This window comes from Rhea americana, unplaced genomic scaffold (genome assembly GCF_003343005.1).
Source record: "Rhea americana isolate MKP2758 unplaced genomic scaffold, rheAme1 scaffold_97, whole genome shotgun sequence".
NCBI lineage: Eukaryota > Metazoa > Chordata > Aves > Rheiformes > Rheidae > Rhea > Rhea americana.
The window spans coordinates 2,469,666-2,486,778 of record NW_028187166.1 but is presented as its reverse complement, the minus strand read 5'-3'; the positions used below and the strand labels follow the sequence as shown (position 1 = coordinate 2,486,778).

The 17,113-nt window shown below is 40.6% G+C and overlaps 1 protein-coding gene across 8 annotated transcripts in view; it reads right to left on the bottom strand.

Moving 5' to 3' along the window:
- Positions 1-16,679, bottom strand: part of RAPGEF1 (Rap guanine nucleotide exchange factor 1) — a 52,801-nt gene extending 36,122 nt beyond the window's left edge. For all 8 annotated transcript variants that reach the window (XM_085325330.1, XM_085325332.1, XM_085325335.1 and 5 more), the window contains exons 1-7: positions 16,544-16,679; positions 11,984-12,162; positions 8,718-8,874; positions 3,753-3,841; positions 3,192-3,344; positions 1,668-1,791; positions 237-420 (exon numbers count right to left, since the gene is read on the bottom strand). In XM_085325330.1, the coding sequence (XP_085181456.1) occupies positions 237-420; positions 1,668-1,791; positions 3,192-3,344; positions 3,753-3,841; positions 8,718-8,874; positions 11,984-12,162; positions 16,544-16,651 (994 nt within the window). In that variant the 5' untranslated portion in view covers positions 16,652-16,679. The remainder of the gene's footprint in view (positions 1-236; positions 421-1,667; positions 1,792-3,191; positions 3,345-3,752; positions 3,842-8,717; positions 8,875-11,983; positions 12,163-16,543) is intronic.
- Positions 16,680-17,113: the final 434 nt, after the last annotated feature.

Genomic DNA, 17,113 nt, shown 5'->3' with positions numbered 1-17,113 from the left:
AAAACATCCAACCTGAAATCTGAACTGAGTTTGAACACAATCATCTATAGCTAGAGAAACAAATCCTTTGGGGCTTTTTCCTATCCAATAGGATATAATTCTTACAGGACTGCCTGCAGTAACTACACGAAAACAGTTGCAGGAACAAGCCATTTACTTCTGCATCACAGCTCTGAAAGGTCCCAAACTGGAGCGCTTTGGGCTCCTCCAGTAGTCCTGGACCATCCCCTGCTTACCTAACGTTTCACAGCTTGTGTTGCGGGAGCACTGACCACTGTCACGGTCCAGAGAGGAGAGCTGCTCATCAGATTTGCTGAGTTTGCCGATGCTACTGCACGGTGAGAGGCGAGGAGATTCCCCCCCATAGGAGTGGCTTCCACCYGACAACCTTCTCTGGGCATAGCAGTCAACATCAAAATCCTTAAGCAAAAATAAATAAAAATCATTCTTCACAGCTTCTTAGCAAATTAGACACAGACGAGGCGAACAMCACCTCACAGCTGTGTTAAGACAGCAAGAAAGGGAGTATCAGTGTGGCCAGCCCTCGCCTGCTAGACAAGCCCATCTGCACCACAGAAGACCTCTGATCTGGCGAAGGGCAGAAGACAAAGCAAGTACAGGACAGCAGAGCTCTGTGCGCACTTGCTCCAGGACAGCCTGTGCTGTGATCCAAAGCTGATTTCACAGACTGCTGAAAAGATGACTGAGTCCTTCACTACTATACACATCTGAGGACTGCTTGACATGACACTGATAGCAGTAATTAGACTGCYAGATTTCTCATTAAAAAAATGTGGCTTTGCTGAATATTTGGTCAGCTGAGGTGCATATAAAGGATAAATAAACTATAGGGCGATACAGCTAATTGCAGCTTTTTATGTCTATGGCTATGTTTTTATTTCAGAAATTACCTCAAGTTCATCAACATGCGAACATCTCTCAAGGGTTCCCAGTCCCACAAAACAATGTGTGAGTATATTAGTTACTGAAAAATTGTCATAACTTTATCTGGGTCAGCCAATTGACAGCAGATGACCCCTAAGTAAGGATCAAAGGTTTGGGGATGAGGACAAGATTTGATTTTGGTGCAATGCAAATCATGATTCAAGTCCTCATTGCAGATTTAATAAGCTCCTTAAGGCAAAAAAAAAAAAAAAAAATTTTTTTACAACATTGTAAACCGTAGATTAGTGAGACTGATGGAATGTGACTAATATCTGCAGTCCCAAATTTCCCATTTTTCTTCTAGAAAATTTAAAAATTTTCCCCAAGTACCAGCAGTGGCCCGAACAGTCACTCAAACTATCATTTAGGTTAAGTGATGTTTTAAATTGTGACTAGATGAATAAAAAATTCTGATCTCAGTGTGCCACATGATCCCTGGCCTACAAGTGAACCTTGGTAAGATCTTGGTCAACTTCAGCCAGCCACTCTATACCCTGATCTATTTGACAGCAACACTCATCCTCTCAGATCTTTACATTCTGTTACAGGCAACAAAATTTGTAGCAATTTGTTAGTTAAATTCAAGAGCAGTAAAAAGATCRTTTGGGAAGAGCAGAGGTGTATTGGGAACTGCACAGCTTCAGGTTGCAGCATTACTCTGAACTTTTGCTACCTTCCACAACATGTTTCCTCTGGCTTTCTCAAGGGGGATATGTCATTACCTGTCTGTTGATTCCCACAGGTAAACTGGACCCACTCGTGGCTCGACTCATGGGGGCCACAACTGCCACTCTGGTAGGGGAAGGTGCTGACTGCCGCTTTTTAGGGGGCAATGCTGGAGGAGGGCTGCAAGACACAACAGGCATTGATATTTCTAATAGTCTATGAACAAAAAGACTTTTAGAGGCTTCATGAGCTGGAAAACATGCTTCTGCCACGCTCAAGGCTCACAACTTCTTCTCTGGCGCTTGCCAGAAACTACTCAAAGTGTATTCACTAGCTAATATCAATTTAAGTGTACTGAAAACCCTCATAGGAAAGGTGCTGTTCAGTGAAGTTTTTTTTAAGCTTAGAAGAAAGTTGGTATTTCCAAAACAAAAATAATTGCTGTTTTAGAATTATTTTAATGAAGCTAATTAACAAAACAATTATTTTTTAAATAAAAATGGTCAAAGTCCAAATTAAATGCTTTGGTGGACCTGCAGATTGTTTCAGTTCACAGAAGTCCCTCTTCCCAAACCTCCCACATTTGCCCTTTTCCATTCTTGGTGAACTTCAGCGAGACAAGATGATCAGTATTACTCTCACCATGTCTATTGGGTGGACTCATGTTTTGGCACAAATCTGTTTCAGATACACATATTATCACTAACTAATGAGATTTTACCACTGAACATTAGTTTAGATTCCTAATGACACATAAATAACGCATTTACCAAGTGTTTAAGGTTCCCAAGAGCACATATATTCTGTTCCTGGAACATACCAGGAAATTTTTATAACCCATGAGAATTCATAAAATACACAGAAACGTGATTCTTTTTGCCAACCACAGCCCTCAATGCCACATTTCCAAATTATCACATGACATGCATTTTCACACCACCCATTAGCACCACTGCTAGAGAAGAAAAAAAAAATATCACACACACAGACCAAAAAGCTGTAAGTAGGGGGTTTGCTTTTCTCAAAATAGAACATAGAAACTTTCATGTGGTTACTAGTAGAAAAGAGTAAGAACAACCAAGCAAAAGATTATTTTCATGCACCGTTAGCTCCTTTCACTCTTAAGTTGATAACCAATGCAAAAYTAGCTGGATGTGCAGGATAGATAATCGCCAGCTGAAGCTAACAGAACTTTTCCCATGGGATACAACAACAAGCAATACAACCGAAACAGCACAGGATAGCATTGTATAGCATTTCTTATAGTTTTAAATGAAGCTCTTAGTCACTCCCGTGATGCCTCTCATTCAAGAATCTCAGGGCACCACACTATGTTCGCAGAAAAAACAAAGAAAGGRAAAAACAGACAATGAAGAAAACTGCTCGAAACAAGGCAGAAAGCAGGTATGTAAATGGATTTCCAGGTGTGGGGAACAACAACTCTGGAGGACAGGAAATTCAGAGCCACCACTATCTCATATATGGAGCTCTCTTGCATACACTTTGCCACTTTGTCTAAAATACCAAGAAGCTGGTGAGGACCACTGGTATTCTTCAGTCTGCTGCTTTWCCAGTATTACCTGTTTTCTGCCACACGAATGCAAGGCAGGGGGGGTTTAGGAGGTGCAACCTCTTCATCCATGGAGTCAGTCAGTAGCTCATTGGATTGAGTCATATTAGTTGTCTTGTTGAGGATCTCCATCTCTCGGTCTGTGAGGGGAAGTTCTGAGGGGCTGCAAAGAGCAAAATACAGAAGGTAGATCATAAAAAACAGATGGAACACAGCATGTTGACAGACTATTACAATTTGAAATCATATACAATGTGAAAGAAACCTACAGCAAAATGCAGAATTCACATCTATAAGGACAATTCCATGTCTACCCAGAATACAATGTGCAAGTGTCACAGCCAAGTGATTTTTCATTGCCAGATTTTGGCATCTTTCCTATCATAGYACACTGTCCTCTTCACACACAGCAAGGAGTGATCTCACTATAACCCGTAAGACTAAGAAAGTATGATGCTAACCACTGTGAGGAACAATTGAATGTTTAGGTCAACTACAGCAGTCAAAAATTATTCCCATGAAGCTATTGTTTTAGGCTTGCATGCACAAGAAATATTTGTCAGTGACCCACCTGTCAGATTTACATGCTGGTAAACTGGGTTTAACTGGGCTTGTGGGAGAGGGATGCTCCTGCTTTTCAATCGTGAGTCTGACCAGTTCCTAGTGGAGGGAGGGGAGAGAAAAAAAAAAGCAAAAATTCAGTGTTTGCTAAGAGCTGCACATTAACACCACAGGACAGAAAGGGATGCTACTGCAATAAACTCCCAGTTATTCAGCTTATAGATTATCAATGACAAGGACACAGCAACAGCTGAGCTGAGTATAAGTCAGGTAAAGAGCCATGCAAAAAATACTGCTTCTAAGGAGCAGTAGTTGGACCTAGCAGTAGCTTAGCCATATTTGAGTTAAGTTCATAAACACTGGCCCTACGGAGATTCTGCACAAACTCACATAGATGAGATTTTGCTGCACTTGCCCACTCTTCCACAATCACAGATGAGTTCCAGTCACCACAGTACCCCAGGGAAGGACAAATTGATTTTGCATACATAAACGTAAGTRCAGAAATGCCTTACACAATGAATAATTTTCATCAAGCCACTAAAAGTGTTAAATAATTGCTTTGTATTTTATAAACAAGTGTTTTGTGTCACATATTTTTGTCCAAAAGCAGGTTTGCTGTAATATCTCCACCAGGGAATGAGATGGTGAATATCTTTATTAAAAAGCCGCTTGCCTTGAGGCCATTTTTAACATGCTAGCAATGGAAGTCTTAATCATTCAGGGAACTACCATAGTGTATCTGCTATAGGCAGATAAGACTGTGGATAAAGAGACAGGGGCATGATAATCTTGCACTGTAAGTCTGCCAGCAGTCAAAACAACAATCATTCGCATCAGAAGGATGGAGAGAACATTTTACAGATGTCTGAGGCTGACAAGCAGATCTGCTGCTCCCAGCTATAAACACATGCCCGCTCAGAGGTGGGCTGGATAACTGGCAGTGCTTCCCGACAGTATCGGCTTCCCTGTGCCCTATACGAAGGAAACTCCATGGGATTTTTTTTTTTTTTTAAGTAGCCTGAAGTACAGTGTCATCAGGCCAGTATCATCATCATATCCAAGTCTACTGAGCTGAGAATTGCTCTTCAAATGCAGTAACTGAAACTGGAATGTCGTCATCATCCTGAGGTAGAGAAACACTCTAGCTCACAGATTTTTACAGACAGCTCTATTTAAAGCTATACTTCCATGCATGCTCAACAACAGGAACACCACACTGCACGGCATGTGCAAAGGATGGAAAAATGCAACTCATTTCAACGAGGCTGAGTGTCCACACAGTCAGTTTCGGTTTACACATCCTGTTTAGATTCTCACCGAGCTGCGCTCCAAAAAAATTCACACGGCRTCAACTAAGAACAGGACAAAATATGCAGCTTTAACGAAGCGCTCCCAAAAAATCCCTCACGTGGGGAAGAAAGAAAGTGCAGAAACAGTGCCTACGTCCATTTGGGCTAACACTATTAAGAGGTTCCTGTGTGGGACAGACACAAGAACCCTCATGAGGAACAGAAGGTTCTGTGAGAAGTGCCCTTATGAAAAAAACCCTAGCGTTAGGTTGACAACAGCTCATCCAACTCCCACCTTCAAACAGAGCTGGCCACGTTTGTCCATGGGTGAATAATGCTACGAGCAGCAATAGTCCTATACAGGGCTTTTGGCTGTCTATAAACTCCAGTGTGCTAATGTACACTACAGAGCATGCACAGAAGTGAAACACCAAAAACCCTTCCACCACAGAAGAACTAGAGATGATGCGAACATTGAATTAACCACAGATTTCTCTGCTGAATGTCCCCAATTCACCAGCTGTTTTAACAGAAATTATTTTTAAAAAGTGCTTTCCACCATGCTCTGAAAGACTGCTGGCTTTTCTTCTGAGGCTAAAGAGAGTGTAATTTGGGGAAATCTCATACACGTACTATTAAAATGAAAAACAAGGGAAAAGTTTCGAAAAGGAAGAAAAATTGAGAGAATCTTAGCTAAAAAAAAAAAAAAAGTATTTGTATGAAGAGTGTTCATATACAAACAGGCAACTGGGTCCAGAGGATGCATAATCTGAATTTAAAAACCTGYCGTTCCATTCAAGCTTTGAAACTCCCCTATAAAGTTTACAGAACTTCACTAGGAAAATCAAATACAGGATTTGTGAGTCTAGAATCCCAAAATAAGGCTTTTCCATAAATTCTACGATTTGGGAATCAGAGTGATACCATTCTGCTCTTCCAGCTGCAGCTGGCACCTTCTGCTCCAAGTCACCGTCAGGGCTGCAAGGTGACATGACGGATTGCCACCTCCCTGCCTTCTGAATAAAATGCCATGACTGAAGAGGCTGCTGGAGAGACTCTCGTACACTTCAGCAGACTTTGCATCACACCCTGTGCGGCTGTCAGGTACTTCCTGAGCAAGAGCAGTGACTCCATGCAATGCATAAAAGTGGAGTAGGTGAAATAAAATACAAATCAAAAGCTAAAATGCTCCTTAGACACTTTCCCCCCTATTGGAAAGGGCGAAGGAAGGGAAAGGTCAAGTTTTGACAAATGTCACCACATTCCCTAGACCTCTACCTTCTCCTCTCTCCACCAACCCCAAAATGAGAACTAGGGTTTGAAAAATCCAATCAAGATCTTTAGTGTATACACAGAGGTAATCAGTGCACAGCTGCACCAGATGCACATTATGCTATTCCTGATCAGCAAGCAAAGAGATTCCTGCAGCAGTAATTACAGATAATTAAACCCTCTCTCTATACTTATGCTACTTCAGCAAACTGGAAATTCCAAAAAGAGATGGATCTTTAAGAAGTTACATAATCAAAACAAGATTTTTTTTCTTATTACATATATAGAGCAAAGCTCTAAAACCTGAGTTCAAAACAGCAAATAATAAAAGTGAACAAGCTACTCCTTTATGCTCAACTCTGAAAATAAAGAGGGAAGCAAGCACTGAAATGTGGAAGTGGATCTTCTGAAATCTGCCAGAAGAGAAAAAAAAGGCTCTCCACAGCAGAGAAGTGTCCGATATCTCAGTTCTGCTTCCAGATCTGAACACTGGCCTGGCCCTCCTAAAATAAAACTTGTTCCTTGCTACGCGGCAGGAGAGGAGCACACGCCACTTCCAAATGCTGACCTGCTGACAGGCAGACACATTCGTGCCTACCCAGACAGCCACACATCTGCTCTAATCATGCTTTGAGCAGACCAGACATAAGCCAGCCCCAACTGGAAGTCCAAAATAACTGTTAGTGCAACAATAAAAAGGGAGACTTAATATAGCCAGGTCTCTGTGCAGGGCTCGATCACCGAGGCTTTGCAGCGCACTAACATGCCGGCGTGGCTTCCACGCCAGTCTGGCTCACGGCGTGGGCAGAGCGTGCACACGAGACCTTCCACCCAGCATCCGGGCATGCTGCTTTGGCTCGAGAGCAACAGGTACCARGTGTTTAAATATGCTTTAAGTGAAAGGGAAGCGAGTGCCAAATCTCATGCAATGAGATTGCACACAGCTCTCTCCTTGATCTGGTAACAACGTGKTTTTTCACAGGATTGGATAGAGCCACTAAGTGATAACAGAGTTACTGCCTTGCCATTTACTGGTATATTACAATTCAGATACCACAGGGCAGACTTTCTTGTACTGCAAATTGCTGCTCAAGTCCAACACTAATAGCAGCTGAGACTTCACACTAAACTCTTCTCTATTCTGCTGTGCAAATTTAATACTAGCTTTACTTTTCAAATCTGGAGTTTAAATTTAAAGGGCATATTGTGCAAAGTAATTCTGGAAAATCTGTCGTATTTAGGTGATGGGAAAGTTTTATTTCAAAGATATCYGTTTAAAAGGCTTGGAAAAAAACACTAGGATTTAATATGTGTGTTAGAGTAACATTAAAGATAGATGTTCAAAGCATGCAAACTACACACCAAGAGTCCTGAAAATGTGATAATCAAAGCCTGGGAGATCCATTTCCCCTTAGCATGCAGTTCCAGGCAATGAAAACTAAGCCAGGTTTGGGTGCAGTGAAAGATATCTGTTCATGATACACTAATCCAATTGAACCACCTGCTGCTGTTCTTAAAAATCTATCCCAATTTTACTTCTGCACTAGATCTAAACATTCCTCTTTAGTTTCAGTCTTGCTGTTTAAGAGAGACTTAAATTTCTTTACAATTTTTAAAATAAGATTCCCAGGAGATATGGTGGTCTCTTTGCTGCTGCCCTGAGCCCAGGTCAAGTAAACTTTTATGCAGTGCTAGGACAGCAGAATGAGCAGCCTCCACAGCCCTCAGAAGAGAAAAAAGGCTTGGAAAACAGTGAGAAGCACTGGTATCAAAAGCTTACTGGGAGATGGAAGGAAAGCCAATAGCTTTTCCGAGGTAAGGCAGGGAGGAACCTTCTCAGGGATACAAAGGTTTCAGTTAAGCTTTTACATTGTTACATAAAATAAATTTCCAGAAAACTTAGYTTAGCTCATCACCTGTCCCACACTCTAATCTGATGGCTGGAAGTGGTATGTATTCCTGATGAATAGCTTTAAATTTATGTTAAGAGAGGGGCTGGAATCTTCAATTCTCTGTGGGCACTGATAGGAATCATTTCCATTAAATTTTGTCTAGACAGAAAATATGCAAACTCTGACCTGTAATTTGCATGCAGAATGGGAAAAGGCCTGCTGAAAATTTAATACAATGCTCAATAAAGATTTATGGCTTCTGGCAATCCATCCAAATGACTGGGTGAGCATTTCAGAAGCGCACATTATTAGCACAAATGGTTTGACTAGTGTTTAACCAACGCACCAAGCAGGATCRTTTCACTTAGAGAGCAGCTGATTGAAGAGGTAATTTATCGGAGTCAAGAATAAGATCTCAGTATTTCACCTGCACTTAAAAACCTCTGACTTTAAATTAAATTTCTTCTAAACCAGAAATATTATATATCTCATATAATGTACAACATTTGTCTTATGTACCTTGACTCCATCCAGAACAGCTTTTATGACACCCTTAACTGTGGTCACCATCTCCTTGTCTTCYGAATTCACACCTTCCAGCATCACTTGATCAGACCAGCGAATCAGATTGGCCAGACTCTGGTACACACGGCTATAGCAGGATGAGATGGCAGAACTGGATGGGAGAAGAGCAAATAGTTGAGAAAATTCCTTCACAAAACTGCAGAGATATAAAAAATTACTAGGGAGTGAATTTCAGACTGCTAAAAAAGATAAAGAATTTCATTGTATCCACTACCGTTAGTCTCCTTTTGTTAACTCTGATATTTAGCATTTGTGTTCAGTAGGTGACAAAATACGGGTGTCTCCTCTGTTGCAGTTAACTCTCCCATTCRCCAGCACCAACTGGAACCTCGGTATGAGGGTGCCTACAAGCAACAACTCATTCTCAGTTAACTGAAAATGAATTATCTGGGCTTCATGTTAACAGAGCAATAATAAAAAGAATACTCTCTCCCTTTTAATTTACAGCCCCATCCCATGCTTTAAATTATACAGTAAATATATTTTATGTAAATATAATTTATGTTATTTGAGAATTACCTATGTTTTTCCYTTTTCCTTATTATACCTCCCCAAAAATGACTAATAGAGAAATGACTGTTCATTCATTCCTTTACAAATCATTTCCCCACTGCTATAGTCCCTGAAAACATGTAATTAAAACTTGTTTCTTTACAAAAATTGAACTGAATGAATTTCAGGTTTGGATGAGGAAGGGTGTTGCTTTGTTTTATTTTAATGAGAAACAGAATTGAAGCTATTGTTCTGGAAGGGGAAAAAAAAGGAATTTTGGAAGGATGACAACTATAAATAAAAGTTAACTGTAACAACAGCGCTTACAGGCATTTTYCTGGCCATTCTGAAAACACTTACTTCATTACTAAACAAGGTGTGTTAACAGTACTGATGATGGCAAGGCTTCAACAATTCTTTGTAAAATTAAATCAATTTCAAATTGCACCAAAACCATAAAAAGATAACAGAAGGTGTAATCTTGCAATCATTACTGATACGAGTGTTCCAAATCTTCCCATTTTTCTCTGGTATCCATTTTACAYTGGCTTAACTCCAGTAATTTCATTWTCTGTGAGAAGAGAATCAAGCCCACAAACTTCAGTGAGACTGTTTAGGTGAATGAGGTTTGCAGAACTGGAGAAAGACCTATTGTCAAATTAAAAAAAGAGGGATAAAAAAAAAAATACTGCCATTGTTTGTAAGTGTGATGCTTGCCATTTGTTCTAATTTCAAATGAAATTAGCTTGGTAGGAGGTATTTCCTAAATAGGGCCCTTCCCCACTTTTGATTTCTTTGTCATTAATCTTCAGTCTGCTTCCTTCTAAGGAGGCAGTAATTGAAAGCTCATTTTGTGCTAGATTTAATTACTTTTTCCTTGATGCAAAYGCTTCCCCTACAGCAAAAAGCAGTCCAACAACAATTGTCCAGCTTTATTCTAGACTGACAGAAGTCTTGCTCACTTTTCTTGAGGGGAATTTACCATCAAAATTGCCCCTGTACATCCTGCCACTACTGAAAAGAAACAAGGTACACTGGTAGGTACGGAAGGACATAGCTTACTGAGAACGCCAAATCCCCATTTTACGTGTGAGGCTAAACAAGGCAGAACATATACATGGGATTCGTGCTGTAATACATACTGATTCCAGAGAGCAAGCCTCACCACTAAGTGAAGAGGACTGCATTGACTACCAACTATGAAAATTCGGCTTCTAAATACAGRTATCAAACTGTTAAGGTTATATTATCTCACTACTAAGAGAGAGATTATAAGGAATTTGAAGAATAGAACTTTCTGAAAGACTGCTGCTTATGTAGACAGTTTAGCTRATATTTGCTTCCAAATATATTCTTGGAAGGAAAGATCACTCAGCAAACAGTCAGTGGATCCACAAATCAAAGCAAGTGACTACACAGAAGATGACATGTTCTATCCCAAATACGCTTCCGACRTTTTACATGTTCTCCTGATGTAAGAGTAAAGTTCGTTCTTCCTTTTGCTAAGTGGAAGCAGGTGCTTTAATAGCTGTGGGAAACATGATAACAACTGAAGAAACTTTAGTGTCTGAATCCAGAAGCCTGATTAATGTTCCAGTTCTAACAGTTACTGCTCTTTGTAATTCTACAACCTTAACCTAACCCTGTTCCCTCCTGTCGCAGCCGCAACACTGATAATCCCCTACTGCCTCCTTGCCTGTGCATGGTCAGGTGCAGCCTGGCCTATGCACTAAGGCTAAACAGAGCTAAGACTATCCATTCATAAAATGTTTGACACTCTATAGCTGTCTTTCCATATCACAAACCTTTTTTGCACCTGAGTTGAAACAGACATCTTGTAAAATTTTTTGGAGTTATTTAATGGAAAAAAACAAAACAGCACAAAACCCAACAGGATTTCAGGAATCAAACACAACGTCTATTTTTGTGCTTTTATTTTGCTCATTCCATATTACTTAACAATGTCTGCTTGCTTTTTTTAAAATTAATTGCTCCAACATCTTGACATGTTGACATGGGATCAACAGCATCTGTATTCCTGTGGCTTGACAACTCCATAGATTCTTATCCATACTGAGCTAATGGCTTTGGCAAATCTTCTGGTTTCAGACTCRCATCTAACTGGTTAAGACATAATACAGCAGGTATCAGAGCTAACCTATAAATAACCTGCAGAGAAGACACAGTAATAAACTCGGGCCAGTTAATCTACCGAAGTACATCTGTTTACCTCTGTTCTGTATTTGGTTCACCGAAATCCAAAAAAGCAGTTAACAATGTAGGCTAAGCCTTCTCTAACATCAGGATGGATAAACTAAACACAAAAAGGGATTACCTTGAAGGTAAGCTCTTCTTTAGGTAAAAACTATTGGACTTTGTTAGCTTTAGGATACCATCACAAGCTGCAAAAATAGTATGGTATCCGAGGAGAATCTCCTGCTAGGAAACGATGAATTTCCAGGCTGGGATCAATCCTTCCTTCTCTGAAACCACCCTGGTTTGCTTTGTCTTCCCTTAGCATTGCCTTCTTTGCAGCAGAGAATTTGCTTTTAAATCATGTTTGAAAACTATCACATAACCAGTAAAAACAGCGGTCATTTTGTTAGCAACTGCAGCATTTCCTGCCTCTTGCGTGATTTAATTTTTCAGATACAGGAAAGAACCTGGGGACCTGCTGGTTTGTCACAGTCCCAAACAGGGAAACTTACCTTTGCTGCATGCGTGGATCTGCTTGCACCAAGGGTAGGATGGCCTCCAGCACTTTACTTGCTGACCCTGGCAGCATCTCTAGTACTTTCTTATCAATTGCCATTTTGTCCACAATAGTCTTAAAGTAGCGCAATGCACTTACAACCTCCTTCTCCTTTTCCTCTAGCCATGATACATTCTAAAGATGAGGAAAAAAGCAGAGAAATATCAAAAACCTCAGGACTTCTTCTTTAAGGGCAAAGTTATTTTAACTTACCTGAAGTATCATGAGATCAAATAGGATATATTGTGTTTCAGAAGAACGAAAAACCCCTTCTATCACAAACACTTTCAAATTTAATTATTACTCTTTCAAAGGAATAATCGGTGCAAAACTGCACCCACATTTTAACTTTCYGAATTACAAGATGTACATTCCAAACTTACAGCTCATCTTGATCAATTTGAAGTAAAGATTAACACTACTCATGACTTAAAGGGCACTGCTTTGAAATCAACAGGCCACACTGGGAGGGTGAAAGAAAAAGAAATAAGCTAAGTGCAGACAGTAAAGCTAATGCAAGTAAGTACACAACAGCCACTGGTTTTAACAGAGTTGTCCTTTTTCCCTGTGAGATCACCATTCTTTTTGCCTTAAGCATATCATTCAGTTTCAAAAGGTGTTTTAACCACTGAGTATAGTGGATCAGCCAAAGAAGAAAGAAAAAAAAAGGCACAAACAAACTTCCAAACTCCCAAACAGTCTAAACAAGATGCATCCATTGTCTTATCCATCTCTAACAGTTATGATGATATATATGCTGTACATCCTTATTATTCTGAATAATTCTCCTGACTCCAATATGTCGACCTGTACCTAAGAGTGCAACAGACTTCTTCATGTCTTGCTTATTTACAAATAATTCCCTCCCTTTTACAGCAGCCTCCAATCTAATTCATTTTGTGATGCTGCAGGAACAAGGAAACCTGTATAATTTCCACAGGGACAGACCGTGAAAGCTAAGTTTTGGCATCAGGGAATGAATTTTGCAGAAGGGAACAATTCATTGGACTAAAGCTGAGTTGTGGTCACCAACTTCCATGCCATCACCAGCATTAGGAAAGGAAATTCAGAAGTGATACATGATACCTTAATGGTATTCTCAGCRGGGATATTTTAAAAAAGTTTTACCAGAGTAAGCCTGGAGGTCCTCTAATGCCASAAGTAGTTCCTAAGTGAGATTTAAATTAACTACTGAACACTGCTAGAAAAGGAGCAGAGAGCTTAGCAGAGTCAGGTTTCATCCATTATCTCTTCAGTAAATTCAGCTTCAAGAATTAATGACCTGTGGGCATTGTGCACTCCCCATACTCTTGTCAGCTGTTAAACTGCTGCTTTTCTGCAAAATCAGGCCAACGGTCCAAAAGGTTTTAAGAACAACAATTTATAGGCAGCACTGGTTAGTAATTTGGGACCAGTTCATAAAAGGATTAGAGTTCCAAGTCCCACCTAGCTCCCACTTCAGAAGCCTAAGTCCAAAGCTGATATCTGCAAACCACTCCATTATTTTCCATCTCATCTGGGAAGTGCCTGATCTCTGCAWCCCCTTCGGGTAGTGCTACCTCCCAGGCACCTCAAACTCTGCTCTACTGTGCACACACAACCACCTRAACCCTGCTGCAGAGGAGCATCCTGGTATCTCATCAATATCAAATATCACATTTCCCACTCTTCAGGACTGTGCCCTTGCCACCGTGCAGCCTATTCCAGGGTGCAGAGAGGCTGCCTCCCTCCCATGGAGGTTTTCAAGTTCCTATGGAGTGAGCAGAGATATCAGGGATGAGAGAGCCCCTGGAGTCCAAAGAGCAAGTATCACTATGGCCCAATGGTCAGAGCTTAAATGGAACTGAAAAACATGGATTCTAGTTCCTGCTCTGTTGGCCACGTGTCGCTCAACCACTATTTGCTACAGGAAGGCATACGGCTCCAACGCTCTCCTGGAGCACGAGAGGGACAGACTTGGCTCAGGAGAGTTCAGGGCAGTGAATCACAATGAGAAACAAAAATCTTTCTGCTGAGCAYGCAAACCCAGACACCACTTAGGACACTGCCCTTTTTTCATAGCCGGCATCTCAGCTCTTTGGCTAACAATGCCRTAAGTGTAATTTTTACAAATCCCCTTCTGTGGCCCCTGAGGCCTCATATATATGTGTGTTTACATACATATACACACACAGCCTACCTATCCTACACAAGATCGTAYGCTCCGCTACAGAGCTCGGCTATATAAATGACAGTTTTGCTACAAGGCTGAAGTTTCTGGTGTTCAGTGCTTTACTCACTGAGACCTGAGAATAACAGCAATAAAGACGGAGAAAGGAATAATTATCTCGTGGGCTGGATGGATATTAATATACTCCAATATCTAAACCTCACAAGACTAATGATTTTAAGCTCTGCCACCAAACATTTTAGTGTGTCCCTAAAGCCAAAGTAAACATGCAGTGATATCTCTCTGGGTTAGCAGAGAGGATTTGAATTATTCTCCCATTTCATTTCTTAATAGAGGTGAACTTGCTTCAGTAGTGAACTTATTCCAGCAAAAGAACAGATCTATAACTGCAGGGCTTACTGGATCCAGCAATATCCCTTTTGGGCATTWAATGAGACAGATTTAACACGCAGAGAAAACAGCATCTCTCCTCCACTCCCTTGCCTGACTGACACATACAGATATTTTTGCATGACTTTGGAAGGTTTCCTTTCAATAACCATTTCAAATACATCATGTATGAGATGCAGACAACCCAARAAGGATTACAGTGAGCTATACAGAAAACAGCTGACTACAAAAGCTGGGACCACCTATTTTTACCTATTATAACTTTGCATATAGTGTTGAAGGATACTACTGTTCCACCAGTATGCCTTCAGACMAGAATCAAAGACAGGGACCAGTGGAGAAAAGAAGGTTCTGGAAAAACCTCCCCCTATATTGCCCACATCTAGGTATAAAGGGGAAGAGAAGGAGGTAGGGGTGTAGGTGGGTGTGGGTGAGGTAACTTTTAGGTTATAGTTAGCRGTTTTACATGAATTTTTAGTATTGCTGTTTCTGTGCTGAACTGATTATCTACCTCATCTTGTCAGTCATTCCTCTTACACTGTTTTCTAGAGGAAAAAAAAAAGAAATTAAAAAGCTTGCCTTTTATTGACTTGGTAATATGTATTTGCAATAGAATAGCATTTTAAAAGCACTCTTCATTTTCTAAATTATTTTATTTGTGGTCACACATCAACCAAAAGGAAGGACCACCGCACATTCTACATGCATTTCAGTGAATCAATCAATAAAAATAATACTGTGAGAAAACTTCCCAGTATAATGGTCTGATGAATTGCAGAAAGAGGAAAACGTTCTACAAGATATGCCTCTGAACTGATCTGAGCATATCATCCTGAAATATCCATGGAATTAGAAGTCTTCAAGGTGTATTCTTATGGGTCCCTCCCTCCCTTTTTTTTTTTTTTTTTTTTTTTTTTTTAATGGGCAGTAGTCTGGTACACACGTGGGGCAATGCAAGGYGCTCATCCCCCCAGGGAGCATATCCTTTGCTTCTGGGAAAAAATCTACAGCCTGGGAAATAAAAGGCTCATCACCTTCCACACAGTAGYTCAGGGGCTAGAAGCACTACAATGACTTCTGACGTTGAGCACATCAGACAGTGTCAGATAACTGTATCTTCCTGACTGCTCTCAATAACACTACAACAATCCCAAGCAGATATAATCTAAAAAAGTTCCTATGCCTTGCGCTGCACATTGGATGAGTCTTCCAGCAACAACCAGGAAAGCTTCTACATTATCATAAATAATCTCAACTCTTCTTGATTTTCAGCTTTGATTTCCACTTGAAAACTGAGTGCAATAGTACTGTTACAGAGATACACTCCTGTCTGCATAATCAGGTCACAAAAAAGGAAGAAATAACYCTTTGACAGGCTTGTGTTGGGAAAGAGTGGTGACCTCAGTTCCTACAGGACTTGAAACAAGAATGTTAGATTTGAGGAGGGGTGTGCTGGAATCAGCAGCTGCTTGAATACATCTGTTTGACTCTCCCTGCTGAGGTCATCAGAGATTGAGCACATCTTTGGACCAGCTTCAAGGATTTGTTGGCCTGTGTTTTGAGATTTTTTGTTTTAAAGGATCACACCCCAAAACAAGGCAGTTATTTGGAAGCTGTAAGCATAATTATAGGGCGTGCATGTGGGGAGGATGCGTCAGGCCATAAACTATATCCCATAATGCGATATTTAAATGTTTGTGGAAGGAGGTCTCATTAGGGTCTCAAAAGGATAGTACTTGCCTTGGTAGTTCTTATTTTATACTACACAGTACAGTTTATAACTAACCCTATGTGTGGCTTTGCCATAAAATGATCCTGAAAATCCCTGACAAATCTGCAGGATTCTGTAGAGGACAAAGCCATGCACAGAGAGCAGGGCTGCAGATTTCAATAAACGAAGTACCAGCAAGCAAGMAACCAGCAAGACTAATCAGAACACATCCTTCGTCTGCTTACTTTGTTCGCTGACTTCTCTGGTGTTTTCACTGTCAGCTCAGCTTGCTTTCCTTTCTTTGAAGGAGTTCTCTTTATTTTTGGTGAATGAAACTTGCCCTTCAACTTCATAGTGAACGAGGAGAGATGGGAACGCTCAGAATCTAGAAAGACACAGAAATGCATTACAAGATTAGGGTAAATTTGTCGAAAACACAGAAGCTGTGCTACAGTATTACCTGGAAGACTAGCTTATGAAAAACATTGCAACCATATAAATTTATTGAGTGGAATAGGTTTAAAAAAACACGGCTGTCTATTATGTTTSCAACCACAATATCACCACCATTTCCTGTTTCTCCTCAGAGGCAGCAGCTCTGAAGTGCAAGGGCAGGAACAGTGGGATTGCTATTGCTCTGTTCCTTGGACAGGGAAGGAAAAACACCTCTCTTAAAAGCAGTTATCTTCAGCAGATCCYTAAGTACTCCACAAAGGAGGTAATCATCATCTCTCTTTTCCAAAYGAGGAAACCAAGTCAAGGAGATGAAGTGACTTGTTCACAAACCTCCGGCACAGCATGGGCAGAAGGTGGGC